The sequence below is a fragment of the Vulpes vulpes genome, chromosome 10, assembly GCF_048418805.1.
Source record: "Vulpes vulpes isolate BD-2025 chromosome 10, VulVul3, whole genome shotgun sequence".
Taxonomy (NCBI): domain Eukaryota; kingdom Metazoa; phylum Chordata; class Mammalia; order Carnivora; family Canidae; genus Vulpes; species Vulpes vulpes.
The window spans coordinates 161,089-183,943 of NC_132789.1; the positions used below are offsets into that span (position 1 = coordinate 161,089).

The 22,855-nt window shown below is 41.8% G+C and overlaps 1 protein-coding gene, 1 long non-coding RNA gene, 1 other non-coding gene and 1 pseudogene across 6 annotated transcripts; 3 read left to right on the forward strand and 1 right to left on the reverse strand.

Moving 5' to 3' along the window:
- Positions 1-1,566: 1,566 nt before the first annotated feature.
- ZNF140 (zinc finger protein 140) lies at positions 1,567-20,284 on the reverse strand. 4 transcript variants are annotated; one of them, XM_072722512.1, is made up of 5 exons: positions 20,157-20,284; positions 19,866-19,946; positions 17,452-17,578; positions 16,070-16,165; positions 1,567-3,446 (listed from the first exon to the last, which is right to left on the reverse strand). In XM_072722512.1, exons 2-5 carry the CDS (start codon positions 19,872-19,874, stop codon positions 2,287-2,289), a joined length of 1,392 nt encoding a protein of 463 aa, XP_072578613.1. In that variant the 5' UTR covers positions 19,875-19,946; positions 20,157-20,284; the 3' UTR covers positions 1,567-2,286. The 4 variants fall into 4 exon arrangements, with proteins under 4 accessions (XP_072578613.1, XP_025843998.1, XP_025843997.1 ...); XM_025988213.2 differs by lacking the exon at positions 19,866-19,946 and having other exon boundaries at positions 20,157-20,278; XM_025988212.2 differs by having other exon boundaries at positions 19,866-20,191.
- On the forward strand, positions 5,166-6,033 carry LOC112911595 (rRNA-processing protein FCF1 homolog pseudogene; annotated as a pseudogene).
- Positions 13,749-13,879, forward strand: LOC112911615 (small nucleolar RNA SNORA70). Its single transcript, XR_003233397.2, has one exon. It is a non-coding gene; the product is annotated as a small nucleolar RNA SNORA70 (small nucleolar RNA).
- On the forward strand, positions 20,180-22,855 carry LOC140594117 (uncharacterized). The gene is made up of 2 exons (XR_011994606.1): positions 20,180-20,828; positions 21,127-22,855. It is a non-coding gene; the product is annotated as an uncharacterized lncRNA (long non-coding RNA).

The window sequence follows — 22,855 nt, forward strand, 5'->3', positions numbered from 1 at the left end:
CTAGATTCTCTCTCCCCTTTTCCCTCTGTCCTTACCCACTGCACGCATTTTCTCCCAAATAAATAGCTTTCAAATAAATAGTTCCTATTTTCTGAAATATCTTAACCACAAATGAATGAGCATACCTTTAGGATGAGTTACATAGTTCAGAATGATTTTGCATGAAAGGAATTTTAAGGGAAAGTTAACTTTTTTTGAGAAAATGCTTCATGGGATTTGGTAAGCTGGACTACTGCCCACCATGGCACTCCCTGCGATTGCCACACACTTACCTGATCATAGGCCTCTTGACATTTTTTCTCCCTCATTCTCTTTCCCTTGCTCCAATAAGGAAGTCACATTTGATTTAAAAAATAGTCCTGCTTGCAATAGGGGAGAAAATAGATGCTTCAAAAGATTATGGTTCTTCCTAGATCCAGACTCAATTTCTTAATATAAAGGAGAAGCTATTAGAAGAGAACAAAAACCTTCAAGGAAGAATAGAAACCACTTCCCACTTCTGCCAATTTTAATTTGTTTCCTCAAGAACCCAGAATAGAATTCAGGCAGGCAACTGCAAGCCCACCCGCTTTTACTAAAGAGAAAGCAAAGATACCTAGCTTGAGGTTCTGAATTTGGAAAACCTCGGATGTAACCTCGGATGCAGTTCCCATAGTTCCCAATCATTACATTCCCATATAAATTCTTCTGGTTCTGAATTTGGAAAACCTCGAATGTAACCTCGGATGCAGTTCCCATAGTTCCCAATCATTACATTCCCATATAAATTCTTCTGGTCAGGTTCCAATCTGCCCCATTTCTCCTGAGACAAGTCTATGACCACATCCCTGAATGTTCAAACCTCTGAAATGACAAATGCATTTTTTTTTGACAAATACATTTTTGTTCAACAAAGACCCTCTTACATGGTGCCTGCCACACCATAGGAAAGGAAGGATTTGTACAATGGAGCTATTCCAGTAGCAATTGAGGCTCTGAGGAAATTATTAGACAACAGCTATGTTATATCATAGTAGGTAGGAAAGAAATTGGCCAGCTTCTCACTTGGTGAAAGATTTGCCCATACACGAAAAAATGTATTTAAATGAGGCACTTATTCAACCGCTAAACTGTGTATTACCTATCTTGCCAAGTCTTAAAGCAGATAGATGCTTCCAAGATAAGATACACCTTTAACTGGGACATTAAAAATAGGCAAGGTGTACATGAAGAGTCAGAACAACATCTGGTTTATTGTGACAAATAACGTGCTTACAAAAGGAATGTTCCCACTGAAAATGGAACAAAAGAGGAAAACCACCTTGGTATCTTCCTACAACATAACTTATTTACATTTACTTCAGGCTAAGACAGGGCTAGTCATATTCAAGAATAAACACGAGTTAGCAAAACCTTAAATCTAAACTATATCTCAAAGCTAAAGCCCTAAGTTCTTAAAAGTGTTTCTGTAATCCTGTATGTTTCTACAAATGCACACCAGTCTTCACTGCTGACATCACTATTGGGGTATTTGCATTTTCAGAACCACAAATGCTGTAGAAAAAAACTGTGCAAGTACCAGATTGATTAACTAAAAAACAAAGTATTTATTAATAACTTTCTTTTCTAAATTTGCTTTAAAACAAACAAAAATCATCTCCCCCAAAGAAAAACTCCCCCAAATTCCCTCCAGTAGGATGTCTCAGGACTCCTAAGATTTTGCCACACTCCTTACAATGGTAGTTTGCTTCCCAGTATAATTCTGCAGTTCGGAAATAAAGCAGATAGTCACCTTCTATTCATTTATAGGGTTGCTCTTTCTCCTTAGAAGAGTATTTTCAAATTTAATAAATATTGCATGGTACACAGACATTGCCAAATCACTGCTTTGTAAGACTTTGCTTCATTATAAATTTTCTGATCTCCAGGAAATAATGCACTCTTGCCCACACACTCTGTCCTGTTTGAGCTGACAGATGCAGAATTAGGGCCAATTTCCAATTAAAAGCTTTCTCACATTTATTGGCCATGTATCCTTTCCTGGTAGGAATTTATAAATGTAGAGTGAGGGAATCCTACCAATGAAGTCTTCTCGGTACTGACTGATTTTATCTTCTGATGTTACAGAATGTGCAGCTATTATGGCTTTCCCACATATTCCTGTGTGACTTTTTTCTCCAGGATGTTGAATCAAGTATAACCCATTCTCTTCACATTCAACATATGCACTTAAGGCTTCTTGCTAGGAGTCCTCTCAAATCCAAAGTAAGGCATGAACTGTTTGTTTTTTTCTTAAACCATACACTCTTAGGTTTTCTCTATAGAGCGAATTCCTTTGTGTTCAGTAAGGAATGAGTGATAATTAAATGAATTTTCATATTCATAGGGGTTCTCTACAGTGTGTGTTCTCTGATGTTTGGCAAGGTTTGAGCTCCAGCTGAAGGACTTACTGCACACCTTACATACATAGGGTTTCTCCCCAGTGTGAGTTATCTGATGGAGAATAAGGGAGAAGCTTCGACTGAATGTTTTATCACACTCAGTACATGCATAGGGCTTTTCTCCAGTGTGAATTTTCATGTGTTGCAGAAGAGATGCATGCCATGTGAAAACTTTACCACAGTCATCACACTCATAGAGCTTTTCTCCAGCATGAATCCTCTGATGTTTAATAAGGAACGAGTGGCAACGGAAGGCTTTCCTACATTCATTACATTCGTAGGGAGTTTTGGTAGTATGGATGCTCTGATGCCGAGTAAGGTGTGAAGAACGGCGAAATGCCTTCCCACATTCAATGCATTCATAAGGTTTCTCTCCAGTATGTGTAATCTGGTGGCGAATGAGTTCTGAGCCACTGCTAAAGGCCTTCCCACATTTCCTACATATATACTGTTTCTTTCCTATGTGAATTCTCTGATGTCGTGTGAGGTTTGAGGCACGGCTAAAAGCCTTTCCACATTCAGTACATTCATAGGGTTTCTCCCCAGTATGTGTTCTCCGGTGTTCAATGAGGAATGAGAGGTAACTGAATGTTTTATTACAGTCCTTACACTCATGGGGTTTCTTTCCAGTATGTATCATCTGATGTTTCACAAGGTTTGAAATCTGGCTAAAGGTTTTGCCACATTCCTTACACACATATGGTTTCTCTCCAGTATGAGTTCTTTGGTGTAACACAAGGGAAAAGCGCCGACTGAAAGTTTTTCCACACTCATGACATCCATGGGGTCTCTCCACAGTATTGATACTCATGTGCTGAGATAGGGCTCCTGAATGAGAGTCTGTCACTTGCCTGATACATCCCTGATTTCCTTGCATCTGAGTATCTTCCTCGCATTTCCAGCCTCCTTTAAAACTGGAATGGTCAGGGTCTTGGTTAAGAATTCTTTCCACTACCAAATACTGGGATGAATCATATTCACATATGACATTATTTGGAGAAAATTCTTTGATCTCACCATGAGACTCTGAAAATGAAAAAACAAAGCAAATGTTTGTTTTTCCTCTATTGAGTAAAGTAAAGCCACTCCTCACTTTTTCAATGACCGATTTTTAAAAAGCAGGAAAAAAAATCTCAACACTGCATGGCTTTCATAGTTCTCATACAGACTGAAATCTGAGCAGTATGCTCAGAAATTCAGAAGACATCAGAGGAGAGATGTAGGTAAATAAGGAAAAACAAAGCAGAAGTAATTGAAGGTGAGGGGGAAAAAGCAGGACAGGAAGATAAATACTTGGGAAGGATGTGTTCTCGTCTTCCCCAGCTCTACTTAAACTTTTCTGCACCCAAAAGGACTTGAAAAAGACAAATTTATAATGCTACTAATAAACTATGAGTGTTCCTCTGGTCCCACAAAAACATCAAACTGTTCACTTAATGCCTCAGGAAACATCTTACCATGACTTATTCTAAATAAGTAAGTAAAAGATATGTCTTTGAAAATGACTGCCCATGATCCTCTCTCTACTTTCCAAACTAACAAGTAAAGCTCAACTTTGGTATAACAGTGTCTTTCCACCACATGCTTTTAAAAAAAAAAAAAAATTTTATTTATTAGAGAGAGTGCACAAACAAGAGGGGCAGAAGAAGAGGGAGAGAATCTGAAGCAAACTCCCCACTAAGTACAGAGCCTGACTCAGGGCTCCACCTCATGGCCTGAGCCAAAACCAAGACACTTAGCCAACTGAACCACCCAGGAGTCCCATCAGATGCTTTTAATAGTCAAACATAGGCCCTGATTTTCTCCAGGCTAAATTTTAGGAAGGTACTTTATCATTTTCAGGGAGGAAAACTATATAATGCTATGAAGACTTTTAAAAAATATATATTCACTCATATTCCAATTCTTAGGAAATACTTGGGGGTAAAAAGCCATTATATATAATTTATTCTCAGATGCTTCAGAGAAAAAAATAATATACCAAATGATGATGGGAATGGGACAAAATGTTAGTAATAGCGGAATCTGAGTAAAGAGCTTATGGGTATTCTTTGCACTATTCTTGAAAGTTTTCTGGAAGTTTAAAATTATTTCCAAATACACTAAAAAAATCATTTTTCTCTAAAACACACTTTAACATTTTAAATACTTTTATTTATTATCACTGACCATAAGCTTCTAAGGAAAAGTAAATAGACTTTTTTTTTTTTCTAAGATTTTATTTATATATTTGAGAGAGAGTGAGACAGTACAGGGAAGGGGCAGAGAGAGAAGTAGACTACCCACTGAGCAGGGAACCCATCACAGGGATTGATCCCAGGGTCCTGAGATCATGACCTGAGCCGAAGACAAGTGCTTCATTGACTGAGCCATCCAGGGAATCCCAGACCTCTTTCTGTAATATCTGAACAAAGAATCAAGATCTATACCTACATGGTGGGCACGGTAAAATGAAAGATTAGGATTGGGGAGGCAGTAAAATAATAGTTAAGAAAAATGGTCTCAATAAAGAGAAAATCTTAAATTACTTTCCTGGCTCCTCTATAAACCAATTCCCTGCCTACTGAGCAATTCAGTAAGAGCTGTGGAGATATAAACAGAATAATTCTGTTCATGAGCCGAGAACACAGAAGAAAACAATTACTGATATAAGAAACAAGATAAGCCTATTATACTTAGAGTAAAAATTGTATGAAAGACCAGAAATATAAAAGTCCACTGCAAAAACAAGAGTGTGGCATGCACATGGGGAAGCAAAAGAAAGCAAGAAAGTATGCGACCATGAAGCGAATGCTTAGTCTCCAAGATCAGAGGCTTAAAGCGAAGGATAGATTAAAACCTAAAAAGAAAGAAAAGAAAGATCCCAGTGCACTCAAGGAAAGAGAAGTCTCCCAACATCCTTCCTGCTTATTCTTCCAATATAACACACAGCTGGGCCCACCTTACCACATCCTGGTTGATATCAACTTTATCAACTTTTCCATTAAAGCCAAACTTGACTTAGTACAGTCAATGATGGACTGTCTGTATGCCAAGTGTATCCCTTGTATAACTGTGTAATGGCTGAAATTGAGAAACTGGGGCAAAAGTATCGAGTGGCTCTAAGGATTGCCAAGGATCCAAGATTTTTTTTTTTTAATTTTTTTGTTAACTTTTATTTATTTATGATAGTCACAGAGAGAGAGAGAGAGAGAGGCAGAGACATAGGCAGAGGGAGAAGCAGGCTCCATGCACTGGGAGCCCGACGTGGGATTCGATCCTGGGTCTCCAGGATCGCGCCCTGGGCCAAAGGCAGGCGCTAAACCGCTGCGCCACCCAGGGATCCCCAGGATCCGAGATTTGAACGATTGCCACACGCACACACAAAGGAACCTATGCAGATGACTGCTTAGTACAGAGAGTAACTCAGCACAAGTGTTACATTGTGGCCACAGTTGACCGGGACCTTAAACGAAGGATCCGGAAGATCCCTGAAGTTCCCATCATGTACATTTCTAACCATAGGTACAACATTGAGCAGATGCCAGATGATTATGGAGCCCCTCGGTTCTATTTCTTAATAGAGTTTTTCTGCCTTCTTATACCAACTTTTTCTGTTGCCAGTTCATATTAGCAATATGCTATAGTATGAATTATTCTTCTTACCCATTTGCTCTGTTACGAGCTGAGTATGGTTAAATATATTCATTTTTTGATGTTTTGAAAAAAAAAAAAAAAGTTCACTGCAGTTGGTAAAGAGGCTTCACCTGAGGAAATTAGTTGGAAACTGAACTATAGCAGGATGTATCAGGTGAACCTAGACATTTAATGATATTAGAAAAAGCCACTAGGGATCCCTGGGTGGCGCAGCGGTTTGGCGCCTGCCTTTGGCCCAGGGCGCGATCCTGGAGACCCGGGATCGAATCCCACGTCGGGCTCCCGGTGCATGGAGCCTGCTTCTCCCTCTGCCTGTGTCTCTGCCTCTCTCTCTCTCTCTCTGTGTGTGACTATCATAAATAAATAAAAATTAAAAAAAAAAAAAAAAAAAAAGAAAAAGCCACTGGAGTTAACTGCACAGATTCAGTATACAACCTGCCATATGACTTCACAGACCAATAAGAGTAAAAAGCACAACCAAGAAAATCAGGTTCAAAATATGAACAGAATGCTAATTATATATTCCTCACCCCTCTTCCTTCCCTCAAAGTCACCTCCCCTCCTTTTATCACCTGTATGCCCATACTCTTCGGTAAACAACAGATGGATCTGATATATAATTTAGCACTTATACTTATTAAAAGCCTAGAGGAATACAAGGATTCATTTTTCTTTCTTTTTAAGATTTGTTTGAGAGAGAGCACATGTGAGTGGAGGGAGAGGCAGAGGGAGGGGAAGAGAGAATCTCAAGCAGACTCAACACTCCGTGTAGAGCTCAATCTCACAACCTGAGGTCAGACCTGCTTTTCAATGCTATAATGGAATTTTTAGCTAATGCTAAGACAAGAAAAGCAAATACAGATTGCCAAGAAGAAATAAAACTTGTTGTTGACAGATGACACTATTAATCTATGCAGAGAATCTGAAAAAATTTACCAAAAAACTTGAATAAGTAATTATAACAAAATTGCAGGATATAAAGTTAATGTACAAAAGTCATTCTTTCCCAGATACCAGGAATGAAAAAGAGACATTATTGTTTATATTAGCATACAAAAAATGAAATACTTAGGTATAAATCTAAAAAAACAGGTACCAGGATTTATACAAGGAAAACTACAAAACTCGGATGATAGATATGAAGAACTAAATAGACAGAAATTCCATGTTCATTGGATGATTCAATATTGTCAAGATGTCAATTCCTCCCTACTTGATCTATAGATACAATGAAATCCGAGAAAGTAATTTTACAGATCCCAACAAACTGATTCTAAAGTTTGTATCAAGAAGCAAAAGATCTAGAATACCTAACAGGATCCTGAAGGAAAAGAACAAAGCTAGAGGATTGACAATGACTTCAAGACATATTATAAACTTATTATAATGAAGACAGTGATTATAATGAAGACAGTGAAAGGCTAGACAAGTAGATCAATGGAACAGAGTATAGAGCTCAGAAACAGACCTGCATAATTATAGTCAATTGATCTTTGAAAAAGGAACAAAGACACCACAAGGGACCAAAAACATCTTTTCAACAAATGGTCCTCAAACAACTGTGCATCCACACGCATAAAAATGAATTTAGGCACACAACTTACACTTTTGACTAAAATTAACTCAAAATGGATCATAGACCTGGGATACCTGGGTGGCTCAGCAGTTGAGCATCTGCCTTCGGCTCAGGGTGTGATCCCAGAGTCCTGGGATTGAGTCCCGCATTAGGCTCCCTACATGGAGCCTGCTTCTCCCTTTGCCTGTGTCTCTGCCTCTCTCTCTCTCTTTGGATCATAGACCTAAATGTAAAACACAAAACTATAAACGTCCTAGAAGATAACATAGGAACCTAGATGACCTTAGATATGGCAATGACTTTTTAAATACAACAACCAAAACCATGATCCATGAAAGTAAGCTAGACTTCATAAATAGCCTCTGCTCTACAAAAGCCAGTATCAAAAGAATGAGAAGACAGACCACAACCTGGGAGAAAATATGTGCAAAAGACATATCTGATAAGACCTGATAACCAAAATATACAAAGAATTCTTAAAACTTAACAATAAGAAAATGAACAATACAATTTAAAAATGAGCAAAAGACCCAAACAGACACATCACCAAAGATAATACAGATGGCCAGTAAGAATACGGAAAGATATTCAACATCACATTTCATGAAAGAATTCTAAGTAAAACAAGATACCACTACACACTTATTAGAATGGCCAAAATCCAAACCACTAACAACATCAAATGCTGAGAAGGATGCAGAGCAATAGGAACTACCATTCATTGCTTGTGGAAATGTAAAATGGTAGAACCACTTTGGAAAATAGTTTGGCAGTTTCTTTTAAAGATTTTATATATATAAAAGATTTTATATATTTACTTATTTGAAAGAGAGAAAGAGAATGAATAGGGGGAGGGGCAGAGGGAGAAGCAGACTCCCCATGGAGCAGGTTAGCCTGATTTGAGATTCAATCCCAGAACCCTGGAATCATGACCTGGGCTGAAGACAGATGCTTACCTGAATGAGCTGCCCAGGTGCCCAGTTTGGCAGTTTCTTAACATACTCTTACCACATGATCCAACAATTGCATTCTTGGTATTTACCAATCAATTCAAAACATACTCACACAAAAGCCTGCAAAAGGATGTTTATAGCAGCTTTCTTTATAATTGTCAAAACTTGGAAGCAACCAAGATACTCTTCAGTAGGAGAATGCAAAAGTAAACTGCAGTTCATCTAGACAAAAGAATATTATTCAGCACTTAAAAGAAACAAGCTGTTTACCCACGGAAAGGTATAAAGTTAAAGAAGCCAATCTGAAAATGCTTACTACTGTATGATTTCAACTACATGGCATTCTGGAAAAGGCAAAATCAGGAAGACAATAAAAAGATCAATAGTGGCCAGGGATTGGTGGGGAAAGAGTGATGAACAGGCAGAGCACAAAGGATTTTTAGTAAACTATTCCACATGATAACAATGGTGGATACATATCATTCTTATACATTTGCCCAAACCCAAGAATGTATATACAACATCAAGAGCAAAACCTAATGTAAACTATGGACTTTGGGTCATGATGTGTCAATGTAGGTTTATCAATTTTAACAAATATACATTATGTATGGGGATTGTGGTATGGGATGTCCACAATGGGAGTGGTTGTAGACCTCTGTACTTTCCATGCAATTTTGCCGTGAAACTAAAACTACTTTTAAAAAGTTTATTGAGACGCCTGGGTGGCTCAGCAGTGAGTGTCTGCCTTTGGCTCTGGGTGTGATCCAGATCCAGGAATCAAGTCCCACATCAGAGGACTCTGATGGGGAGCCTGCTTCTCCCTCTATGTCTCTGCCTCTGTCTCTTGTGAATAAATAAATCTTCTAAAAAAATAAAAATAAAAAGCTTATTAATTTAAAAAAAATCACTATTGTATTTGCAGGGAAGAATCAATCTAGAAAGATTTAGGGTAGTTTTATTGCTTTAATAAAGGCTGAGAGATACAAATATACAAATTCACTACTAGCATTTTTTTTTCTTTTTACTACTAGCATTCCAATAGAAAAACAATATAGCCTGTAAGAAACTAGGGAAAGTTGCTTAAGAATAAATTCAACAACAACAACAACAACAACAACAAAAAGAATAAATTCAACAATATAGGTTGCCTGACTGGCTCCGTCAGTGGAGCATTCAACTCTTGATCTCAGGGTTGTAAATTCAAGCCCCATGTTGGGTGTAGAGATTACTTAGAAAAAATAAAATATTTTGGGACACCTGAATGGCTCAGTCAGCTAAGCAGCCAGCTCTTGATTTCTGTTCAGTCATGATCTTGGGGTTCCGGGATCGATCCCTCCTCAGTGGGGAGTATGCTTGAGAATTTTTCTGCCTCTGCCCCTTTCCCCATTTATACACATAAATATAGGTGGTTTTTCTCTCTAAAATAAATCTTAAAAAAAAAAAAAAAAAGCAGCACTCCAAATGACTAAAATTTGAGAAGCATGGTGATCTCTTTATTAAGCTCCAGAGTATGATACTTGATTGCCTAGTGAATTGATATGGTTAAATATCCCACAAAGATCCAAAACTCAGTCACAGATTGAAAAAAAATCTTCCCCTTCCCTTCAAGGTTGTTCTTATTTATTTGTTTGTTTATTTATTTAATTTATTTATGACAGAAAGAAAGAAAGAAAAGGAAAGAAAAGAAAAGAAAAGAAAAGAGAAAAAAGAAAAAGAACGAATGAACGAACGAGCACTAAGATGAGTGTTATCAACCACAACTCCTCAATCTTCTTCAGGTCTTGTATCTAGTCAATCTCCAAGTCCAATCTCCACATCCTTAGGTTAGCAGCCTGTACAGGGAAGCCTCCCTTCCCTGAGCACTTCCACAGTTCCACAGTTCATGTGATGATTAAATCCAGACCAGGTTATAGACACAACTCTTAAGTGGTAGCCCTGTTTCCTAATCTTGCTTCCAATAAATCTGTTTTCCAAACCTCAGCTAAATAAAATGCTTGCCTGCCTAAAATCTTTCAACGACTCCGTTAGAGATGAACTCTATGTTTGCTAACATGACTTGCAAAGCACCTGCATCATATGACCAGTGTTTTCCCTAACTTTCCTTAATTCCCATTTTCCTTCTTATACTTTATACTTTTGTTCAATCTAGCCTGAACCTTGTATTTTCATTTTATTAGTATCATCTTTCTACACACTGTAACTTTTTTTTCACTTACAAAATATAAGATGAAAAATTCAGTCCCTTATAGATGGAGTAAGAGCACTGCCACCTGTCTCTCCTGAATGCAGCTAAAAGCCATGGAAAAAATGCACAGAGCAGCTATCTGAAAACTCTAAAAAGTAAAGGGTGGCAAGTTAATTGGAGAAGGAAATCAGAACTCAAAGTAACACTGAACTGGTGGTGAGTTTCTTGGTTTGTTATCCTTGTCTCCAGGCCTAAACCCAAAGGCAACATGAAAGCAGGAACTGTGCATCAGGCTGCTCCCAGAGTAGCCTCCATTTCTGGTCTGAGGAATGGGAAAGAGGGTCTCTACTAGTCAGAGAAATCTTACCCCATTTCTACCCAATCGCAAGGTATCTTGCAGCAGCGATACCTTGGCAATTAAAACTATAAGAGTGTTCGCAGAAAAATCTATGGTCACAAGAGCACAGGAATAATACCCATTTTCTTCTTTTTCTGTCTCCTTGTTGCTTGGTGCAGAGGCAGACATGGTTGTAGGAAATAGAGAGTAGAGGGGAAACTAGAGGTCTGCCTTTCTACCCAGAAGACTGAAAGAGGAGCCCTACAAGTGAAGCAGGGTAGGAGAGGGAGCTCAAGAAAGTGCTTCTGTAAAGTTGTATAAAATTCAGGGCACATCCCTGAGTTGTGCACATACATGAAATCCTGGACTCACCCCTGAGATGTGCACATGCATGACATCCTCAATGTATCCCTGGGTTGTACACGTGCATGACATCCTGGGTGCGTCCCAGGGTTGGGCAAGTGCATGACATCCTGGGCGCATCCCAGAGTTGTGCAAGTGCATGACATGCTGGGCACATTCCTGGGTTGTGTAAAGTGCGTGACATCCTGGGTGCACCCTTGGGTTGTGCACGCATGTATCTGACCCTGTATACTGTGCTAGAAACTGAAAACTGAAATGGGACCCCACAGCCTAGGTTGGGAAAGGCCAGAGGAGGTGCATATATACGACAGACCTACGAAAGCCGTAAAAATACAACTGTCCTAGGACCACATATGTAGAAGAAAGGTTAGAACTGATGGCCTTAACGTACCCATATTGACAACCTGCCTAAATATAATTACCATCCCTGCAGGACCTAAACAAGACCTAGTCTTAGAATATAAAAATAAATAGGTTAAAATTCAAGTTATAGGACATCTGGAGAAACAGAAATGTTTCACCATCCTACAGGACAGCTGCAGACAACCCAGCTATAATACACACTTACGAAGCATTTATGTATGGATAGTGCTTTTAAAAAAAAATACAAGCAAAACTTTTTTTTGTTTTTTTTGTTTTTTTAAAGATTTATTTATTTGTTTATTCAGAGAGAGCGAGAGAGAGGCAGAGACGCAGGCAGAGGAAGAAGCAGGCTCCATGCAGGAAGCCAGACGCGGGACCCGATCCCGGGTCTCCAGGATCACACCCTGGGCTGCAGGCGGTGCTAAACCGCTGCGCTACCGGGGCTGCCCGCAAAACTGTTTTGATATGAAAAATGGTTATTTTGATCATGTAGAAAATGTCCCTATAATTTATACATGATAGTGAAGTGAAATATTGAGATGTAATTTACTTTTCAATTATTCTGCAAAAAAAGGAGTGGAGTGAGGCAAATAAAGGAAAATGTTATCCATTATTTAGTCCATAACTAAGGCTGTATAGACATATGCGAGAATAGAAAAGGAAACAATCAATAAAAAACAGAGAACCCATAAATATACACAAATATTAACATTTAAGTTATGACAAACCTACAACATGTCAGTATATGATGCCATGATAACTGGATCTCCTCCCAGAAGAAATCAAAATTGACCAGTAACTCACACAACACACAAAAATCAATTCAAAGTGGACAACAGATCTAAATGTGATTGGCAAAATGACTAGGTTTAAGAGAAAATATAAGAAAATGCCTTCATTATGACCTCATGACAGGGAATGGTTTCTTAAACATGTTAATTCTACAGGGAACAACATCTGACCGCACTAAAACTAAAAATTTCCGTTCATCAAAAGAAGTTATTAAGGGGGAAAATATACCATATGTGACAGAAAAACATTTGCAGTGAAAATAATTAGCGAAGCACTTGTATCTGAAATATCTAACTTCTACAAATCAATACAAAAGACCGAGAATCCAATACATAAATGAGCAAAGACCTTCAAGACACATATCACAGATGAGGGTACCTAGGTGTCCAGTAAACATACGGAAAGGTGCTCAACCTCATCAGTAATCAGAAAAATGCAATTTTCAACCATAGCAACCTCCCATTGCACACTCCTCTGCTAGGTCTGTATATGGTGTCTGTCTGGGACATTCATTAGTAAGTATGCAGAACCAGGGGAACCCACTTATGGTGTTCGTGAGAATGTCAGTAAAAGCACTCTGGAAAACATTTTTGCATTATCTCATGATACGGAAGAGGTACACCATCCTCTGCCCCAGCAATTCTAGGTCTAGAAAGACACCACAACAAACCTGTGCCAGTCTGCACCTGGGCACAAGGTCAATAGTAACATTGCTTGCAACAGCCCTAAAATGCAAACAACACAAGAAGCCCTCAATAACAGAATGGATAAATTGGTGGGGTACTGATGTGTACAATGAAACAAACTACCACAGTAATATGCAAAAAAGCATAAATCTTAAAAGTACTTTTGAAAAGCAAATCACAATACATACATTATGAACCCTCTAGATGAAGTTCACAAACATACTCATTTAACTATAGTGATTAGAGATACAAACAGTTGACAAGGTTTGTCAAGTAACCAAACCAGTAAGTTGCTCCCATAAAGAGAAGACTGCCTCGAGGTAGGGAAGGGGTGAGCACACAGTGCTCTTATGACGTGAGCAGTGGTTACATGCATATCTTTCAATAATTTGTTAAGCTGTACATTCATTTTGCCTTTTTAGAAAGGTACTGGACTGTAGCCAAGGAAACCACCATGTGCTCCCTCCACAGGGAGCCTGGTGTGCAATGGTGGCAAACAGCCCCCTCAGTAGTGTATACAGCCTGTTGCTTAAATGGGTTGCCTTACAGGACTTTGGACACAGCCCTTTCCCTTTGACATTCATGTGTGAACTCATGCTACCCCCAATATGGGTTCCAAACAGGTATGTGGGCACCCTTGGAAAACCCCAGGGCACAATAGCCAGGGTCCACATAGGCCAAATCCTTATCATCCATACAAAATGGAGAACCCTTATGCAGGGCCATTCCCAGTTCCCTGGGGCTGCCAGAAGATCCACATCTCTAAGAAGTGGGTCCACATCTCACTTTAATACACAAGAATTTGAAGCCATGATGGCTGAAAAGCAGTTCATCTCAAATACCTGTGGGGGTCAAACACACCCTAACCATGGCCTCCTGGATAAATGGCTGGCCCTATGCTCATGAGAACCTTCCCACTGCCCTCTCCTTATTCATGCCCACCAATAAATCCTATCCTACTTCCTGTTTTTAATGAAAAGGGGGTACTAGAATGAACACAAAAAAATTAGCAGAACTGTATTAAAGTAAGTGGAGGGGCACTTGGCTGGTTCCATCGGTAGAGGAGGGAACTCTTAATCTCAAGGCCAGGAGTTTGAGCCCCACACTGGACACAGGATTATTTAGAACAAAAGTAAGTAAGTGAATGAATGAAGGAATGAATAAAATAGTGGAATTAGAGGCAATTTTTCTGTTTGACCTTTCCTCACTTCCCTTGTACACAGTTCTATCAGTTTTATTACTTTTACACAGGACATTATTCTTCAACTCCTCCTTAAATGAAGAAATCTCCCTGCACTTGCTTGAACTCGTAACTTCAGCCCACATCACTGCTTACTACACCCTCCTGGATCTCTGCAGCAAGTGAGCCTCACTGCCGTCAGCACCTGAGAGCTGGAGCTGTTTTCACAGCTGCTCTGGTTCCCCTATCAGACTCCCAAACTACTGCTTCCCTGTCCGTGAGAGCATTCCTCCTGTTATGCCAGGAAAAGGTCAGTACACCTCCATCAGAGGTTTTAGAATCAACTAAAGAACTTTTAGAACTTTTCATAAATACAGAATTTTTTTTTTCTTTTTTTTTCATAAATACAGAATTTAAGCTATTTAGATCTATGACAGAATCTTCCAGGGTGTCACATGGCCATTTATTTTTAAAGAGCTTCACCAGCAATTCAATTGTCAACCTGAGGTGACATCTCAATCCCATGGCTTCAATTTTCACTTAATATTAAAATTCTCACATCCACATTTCTAACCTGACCATTTTTCTATCATATATTTCAACAGCTTGTGCAAATCTTCACTTGGAAATACCATCCTCTACTCACACCAAGCACATCTCAAACTAATTCATCACTTTTTCTCCAAAACTGATTCCTGTCTTTTATGTTTCTATTACTACTATCCCTATGCAAATTGTCTAGGCCCCAAACACCAACTGGAAATTCCTTATCCCTTACTGCTGAACTGCAAATTTGGAGACATGCAATGAAGTTATTTACAGATCAATTTTACCTCATTAAGCTGTAACTTCTTTGATAGTTATTACACTTTTTTATACTTTCTACTCTCTGTAGCATCCAAGAGAAAGTCTTTTAAATAAATACCAAGAGAATGTGTGAGGGAATGAATAAATCAATTAAACCAAAAGTAGCAACAAATTCATCTAAGACAGTTAAATAGGACCATAGTTTTACCTTTCAATTTAGGCAACAGAAACACAGGTCAATTTCAAGAAAGAAAGGGAGAAGAAATCAAAAAGAAATGAAACTCAGGGGGCAGCCCCGGTGGCGCAGCGGTTTAACGCCGCCTGCAGCCTAGGGCGTGATCCTGGAAACCCTGGATCGAGTCCCACATCAGGCTCTCTGTATGATGCCTGCTTCTCCCTCTGTCTGTGTCTCTCCCTCTCTCTCTTTCCGTCTCTATGAATAAATAAATAAAATCTTTAAAAAAAATGCTCAACCTTTGAGCTAAAATATTAAAAAAAAAAGAAAAAAGAAAAAGAAATGTAATGAAACTCAGAGCCCAGACAGAGCTAACAATGGAAAGAAAGAACACATCTGTTAGTGAGAAAGTGTACAAAGGTAAGATGAGAATTGAAGATGGCTGGAAAGCAGATGTGAAATAGTTTCTTCTGAGGCTGTGAGCAAGACTTCATAGTCCCCAATGCTCTGGTATCTGTAAGGGAAAATTATAACCAAAATATAAAAAGTATTGCTTTCTTATTGATTAGTTGGGTTGTTACCAACTTACTCACCTGAAAACAGATCTCTTCTCAAATCTCCTTTCTCCAGCCAGGGCCCTTTTCCTTGCTCCAATAAGGAAACCACATAAGGCTTAGAAATGTTAAGACCTGCTTGCAGAAAATGAAATAAATTCCAAATCAGTCCTTCAGTCCCTAGAAGAGAGCCATTAAAACAAAGGCCATGGGATGCCTGGGTGGCTTAGTGGTTGAGTGTCTGCCTTTGGATCAGGGCATGATCCCAGAGTCCTGGGATCAAGTCTTGCATCAGGCTCTCTGCAGGGAGCCTGCTTCTCCCTCTGCCTGTGTCTCTGCCTCTCTCTGTGTGTCTCTCATGAATAAATAAAAATAAAATCTTTTAAAAAATTAAAAATAAAAATAAATAAATAACATAAAAGAAAGGCCACCTGTAAATGTGAGAGATGTCTAAGGATTAGGTGGTTATAATCCATCTTAAAAAATAAAAAAACGGGGGATCCATGGGTGGCGCAGCAGTTTAGCGCCTGCCTTTGGCCCAGGGCGCGATCCTGGAGACCCGGGATCGAATCCCACGTCGGGCTCCCGGTGCATGGAGCCTGCTTCTCCCTCTGCCTGTGTCTCTGCCTCTCTCTCTCTCTGTGACTATCACAAATAAAAAAAATTAAAAAATAAATAAATAAATAAATAAATAAATAAATAAATAAATAAATAAAAATTAAAAAAAACGGGTGCCTGGCTGGCTCAGTGGTGTGACTTTTTTTTTTTTTTTTAAGATTTTATTTGTTTATTCATGAGAGACATAGAGAGAGAGGCAGAGACACAGGCAGAGGGAGAAGCAGGCTCCCTGCAGAGAGCCTGATGCAAGACTTGATCCCAGGAGCCTGATGCAGGACTCGATCCTGGGTCTCCAGGATCCTGCCCTGGGCCGAAGGCAGCGCTAAACTGCTGAGCCACCGGAGCTGCCCAGGAGTGTGTGACTCTTGATCTCAGGTTGTAAGCTCCAGCTCAAAACTGGGTGTAGATATTACTTAAAAATAAAGATCAGAAAAAATAAAAGGAAAATACAGGGATGTCTGAGTGGCCCAAGCGGTTGAGCATCTGCCTTCACACTTAGGGCATGATCCTGGGTTCCAGAATCAAGTTGCACATCGGGCTCTTTGCAGGGAGCCTGCTTCTCCCTCTGCCTATGTCTCTGCCCCTCTCTCTCTCTCTCTGTCTCTCTCATGAATGAATGAATGAATGAATGAATGAATGAATGAATAAATAAATAAATAAATAAATAAATAAATAAATCTTTAAAAGGAAAAAACTAACAAAAAGAAAAATAACATACTCCTTGGGAATCTCCAATCAGAAAACCAAGATTCACAACAGCCCAAATTTCAAATTCTGACTGAGAGGAGGAGAAATCCACTTACCCAGTGAAACAAGGTGGCTATAGTTCTCCAACATTACATGTCTGTACAGATCCCTCTGAGCAGGCTGAAGCCACTCCCACTCCTCCTGGGAGAAGTCAATGGCCACATCTCTGAATGTCACTGACTCCTGAAATGACATAAAGATATCTGCACAACCAACACCCACTTGATCATTGCCCTGATCAAGGAGTGAAATGAGTCCCATTGTGGAGAGCAGACAATATATATAAGTAGCAATGGGAGTTTTCAGAATTCTGAGTGTAAGAGCCTACCTGTTTTATTAAGTGGAAAAAGGAGAAAAAATAAATGCAATTTGTCCTGAGATAATACACAGTTTTGTGGGGGAAAAAAAAAGGATTATACATGCAAACAACATGGATTTCTGGCTTTTTGTTGTAAAAGTTCTTAGAATCTTACAACACTTCATGAATAGTGAAGACAATCTGTTTGTATTTAATAGGCAATGTATATTTTCCTTAAGGGCAGCCAATTTTAATATGATTTGGCAAGATTTCTTCCTGGTAACTAATGAGGAAGCAGGAGCAGAAGACAAACTGAGGGCAAAGCACAAGCTGATTCACCACAGCCTCCCTCCCCCAACCTCCACCCCACCACGACTGACTCGGGACCTGTGTGACATTCCTCAGGCACTCCTGGATGCCCTAAAGCTAAGGGAAGGAAAAACAAATGGCTAACTTATAGAGATCACAATCCTCCAAGGCAAGAGTCTCCCTCAGTTCACAAATGTCTTAGTCGGGCTCCCTGCATGGAGTCTGTTTCTCCCTCTGCCTGTGTCTCTGCCCCTCTCTCTCTCTCATGAATAAATAAATAAAATCTTGAAAAAAAGAAAAGAAAAGAAAACCTTCCTTCTTGGGGCACCTGGGTGGCTCAGTGGTTGGGCATCTGCCTTTGGCTCAGGGTGTCTCTGCTTCTCTGTATGTGTGTGTCTCTCGTGAATAAATGAATAAAATCTTTAAAAAAGAAGAAAAAAGAAAAAGAAAACCTCCCTTCTTCCTTGCCCCCAACTCCCAAGTATATGAGCAGTCAACCCTCACAGTCCCCGCAGAGCAGCTTTCTGCCCATGGGTCCTGTCCCTGGGCTTGAATAAAATCATCTTTCTGCAGCAAAGAGTATCAAGAATTCTTTTTTTGGCCATTGGCTCCGGACCCCATCTACATTCAAAAACTACATCAGTAGCAACTGGGTATAGCAGACAGCAGCAGCACCCTTGAGAAGGGACATGCACTCAAGTGCATCACAGCTGTCCCCCTTCCAGAAGAAACAGCTAGGAAACTGAGGGGTACTTGAAGCAAAGTTACAGAACAAGGAGAATTAGCAGTAAAGTGTACGGACTACCCAAGGAAGAGATATAATACTTCCCAAGACCAAGCCTAGCACTTTCCCCCTCAGAGTTAGGGGTAACAGTAACCTCTGCAGCCTGGTTTTGCCCCACTTGAATAATCCACATAACCATGAAGCTTAAACAAAAATGTTGAAAGGTGCCAAACCAGTAAGAGCCCCAGATATACCGCAGCTCTATTTTACAGCTAAAAAAAATTTAGGGGTGCCTGGGTGGCTCAGTCAGTGGAGTCTTAGTTTCAGCTTAGGTCAAGATCTTGGAGCCCTGGGATGGAACATCGGACTGCTTTCCGATTCTCTCAACCTCTGCCCCTCAACTCCTACTCTCTCAAGTAATCTTAAAAAAAAAAAAAAAAATTCTCCCCCTGCTCTCTCAAGTAAATAATCTTTCAAAATTCTCCCCCTGCCCCTCCTCCGTCTTTCAAAAAAAAAAAAAATGGTTTTAAATGTTAAAAGATTACTGACTGATAAAGCTACTTCCTAAACAGTGGAATATGCACCACAGATGGAAACTGCACTCCCAGCAGAACGTGAGGAGCGTCTGGACTCGGAAACAAACAGGCCACAAAGTAGAGCAGAGAAGTGGAACTAAAAACAGAGGGCCTGGGGCAGGATGGGAGGTGTTCTCCACCCCCACGTCTGTGAAGCATAATTGCCCCCGATTTTGTTTGGTGCCTGCTGCCTCGCCAGGACTCAGGGCGGGGCGCCTGCTGCAACACCCAGAGGGCCTGGGCGGCAGCTCGCCCGCACACACACCTACAGTAAGTTCTCCAGAGATGCTGACGTGCTGGCCCAGGAGCAGACTGAGACCACTGACACCTGTGCTGCGAACGGATGCTTAATACACTCGTGGTGCAGACGGGCAGCGGGGCATCCTCTCCCCAACGCCGCGCGAGGGAGGGAAGAATCATCGCCCCCGCCCGTCCCCTCCGGTCCAGGTAGATGCGAGAGCCCGAGCGCAGGACCCGGGGCGGGACGGTTCTGGAGAAGCAGAGCTTCGGCCCCACGGCCCAGAGGACGCAGCCACGCTCAGCAAGAAGGAGACTGCAACTTACCTGAGACATAGCTCACGGCGGGACGGGGAAACGGCAGGACCCGGAAAGACAGACGGCAGGACCGGAAAAGAGACGGCTCTGCTGCGGCGGAGAACGAAGCACTGAGCGCGCGGCTACGGCGCCCTCCGCCCTCCCGCCGCCTTGGCGCCGCCTTCCCCTTTAATTGGGTCACAGGACCGCGCGCCTCCTCGGCGCCTCCGGTGGGCGAGGCGGTCTCGAGCCGCAGACCTGCCTTCGGCCCTGGACGCCCGGAGAACGTCCCAGCGCGCCAGAGAGGGCCGCTCTACATACCTCGGAGCCCACGCAAGCCCGACTTCCGGCTCTGCGTCCGCGGACTCCGCCGCGAGCCTCCAGCAAACTCCTCCTGCCAGAGCCTCGGGGACCTGATCCCCACCAGGCCTTGGGCCTCCGACGACTACACTTCCCAGGACCCACCGCGGCCTACGGGGCCGATGGGAGAGCGCCCCTCGCACTCTGTGCCTCCCCCTGCGCCTGCGCATACAGCGACAGAGCCCACGGACGTCAGACGACTACATTTCCCAGGAACCACCGCGGCCTGAGAGAGGCGGGCAGGAGAGCTCCACGGTGACTTTCGAGCGCTCCGCAGGGGAGGCAATGGCGCCTCGAGATAAGTACCGTTGGCCTAAATTACGACTCCCAGAATGTCCCAGGCCCACAGCCTGAGACTTAGAGCCTAGCCGGAAGTGGCTGCGGCCCCCGCACTTCCGGAAAGACCGCCGGCCGGGACAGCTGTAGTAAAGAGTTTCCGCAGGTGGGAGCAGGAGCACTAAGGATGGCCGCGGCTCCTGGTCCTCCTGGAGTTCTGAGCCACCCTCGGGAAAGAGCCGCTGAAATGGCCCTGTCGTGGCCGCGTCCGGAGGTTTTGGTGTGCAAGCCACCAGCGCCGTGCCCCTGAAGAGTTCAGGGCCTCAGTGGAGGGGAGGCGGGCGTGAAGATGAGAGCGTGAGCCCACGGGACGGGGGATCCAGGGAGATAAAAGGGCAGTCCAGTCCGTTCTAGAAGGGGTGAAGGGTGAGAGGAAGAAAGGGGCTGTGGGAGGGGGTGGGGGGGTGAGCATGATGAGTGAGGGGTAGGATAGGGGAGTGGGAGGGGACTTGTAGCCGCGGGAGGACTGAGTGTCGGGAATGACGAAGTAGGGTGCACAGGGGTACCGAGCAGTGGCTGGGGGAACAGCTAGCGCCGCACCTCAACAACTTGAGCACTTTCTTTGAGATTTTATTTATTTATTTATTCGTGACAGACACACAGAGAGGCAGAGAAAGAAGCAGGCTCCTCACGGGAACCCTGATGCAGGACTCGATCCCCGGACCCTAGGATCATGCCCTGAGCCAAAGGCAGCTACTCAACCACTCAGCTACCCAGGCGTCCCTGAAGTTGTGTTCTTGAAACATATAACATTGTGTACCAGCTGTGCTACAATAAAAACAGGACTTTTTCAGTTCAATGGCCAGGTGAAATGAGGGCCAAGGAGAAGCGGTCTGAGTAGAAGCGAGCCTGGAAAAGTGAGCAAGCCTTGGGCAGAGCTTGCAGCTTCAGTGAGGAAACACTGAAGCATGTGATGTTGCAACAGTCGCACTTGCATGTAGTGCCTGGTGTCCCAGCAAATTGAAGGGAAGGAGGACTGGAGCCAGGAAGGCCATTGAAGGCAACGACTCATGTGTGGCATCAGGGGAAGCTGATGCAAGGTGCTTTTTCAAAGTAAACTTTATGCCCAACCTGGAGCCTGAATGCACGACCCCTGAGACCAGCAGGGACTTAGAGATCATGTGCTCCAAGGGCCCAGTGTCATCTCTCCCACACACACACAACCCTCAGGAAACAGAATCCAGGGTACCTGGATGTGAACTGGAAATAGCAGGTGGAACAGAACGAGGATTGAGGTTTCTTGCTGTGGTGAAATGTTGCCGGAAGTTCCTTCCTTAAAACCTCTACTACCACGGTTATCCACTGTGGTGATTTCAACATCCATTTATACGACATGCCCAGATCTTTGGGCTACTCATTTTATTTCACTAAAATGATGAACACAGGAAAAACACATTTAGAAGCGAAGAAATGGATGCCTTTGGGGGGATATATAGAGACTGTGTGGTTTGATCTCCTGTGTTAATCTCCAACAAACCATTATTTCTCACTGAAGCTTGCTGTGACTTCACTACATCTGCTCTCCCAAATCTTTTTTTCACACAGAAAGTAGCCCAACATTTATAAAAATCCCAAAGTATTCCTCAGCTTAATGACTTTGATGTCTTTTGGTTACTCTGAAGTAAAGCAAAAGTCCTGATCTCACCTCTGTATTCTCAAGCTTATATTATTTTCCACCACTCTGCTTTGTTTCCCCAAATGCCATGTATCCAGGACCTTTGAACCATTTTTCACATGATAACTTCATTAGTTCATTTCATCTCATCCTTCATATTTCAACCCAGGAAACTCAGAGAACACTTCTCTCTCTGATCAGTGTTCTCTGACTCTCCTGTGATCTCTGAGTAATGTCACTTTGTAAATTCACTGCATTCTGTACTCGTTCACTCTAGCATTTGACTAAGTTGTAGTTATGTTTATAAATCTGTGTATTGTATTTTTTTGTTCATAACTGTCTATCTCATTAGACTAGAGTGAGTCTAGAGACTGTTTTGCTTATCATTCTGCCTAGAACTACCATATTGCTGGCACAGAATGAGGGCCCAATGTATATTTATTAACTAAATGACAAATGGCTATTACCAGATTTTCGTTTTTGTCATACAGTGAATTAAATTATCTTTTTTTTTTTTATTTAATTTTTGTGGGGTGCCTGGGTGGCTCAGTCAGGTGTCTGCGGCTTTCAGCTTGGGTCATGATCCTGGGGTCCTGAGGTCCAGCCCCCGTCAGGCTCCCTGCTCAGCAGGCAATCTGCTCCCTCCTCTATCTGCCACTGCCTCAACTTGTGCTCTCCCTGTCAAATAAAATCTTAAAAAAAAAAAAAA

Bases quoted from the DNA above. Each gene is read 5' to 3' on its own strand.
- ZNF140 (XM_025988211.2), bottom strand. From the start codon at position 17,656: ATGGGACTCATTTCACTCCTTGATCAGGGCAATGATCAAGTGGGTGTT. The intron at 16,166-17,451 runs GTAAGTGGATTT...TTCTGCAAGCAG, and splicing joins TAGCCACCTTGTTTCACTGG to GTCTTAACATTTCTAAGCCT. The intron at 3,447-16,069 runs GTGAGTAAGTTG...TTTCATTTTCAG, and splicing joins GAGAAGAGATCTGTTTTCAG to AGTCTCATGGTGAGATCAAA.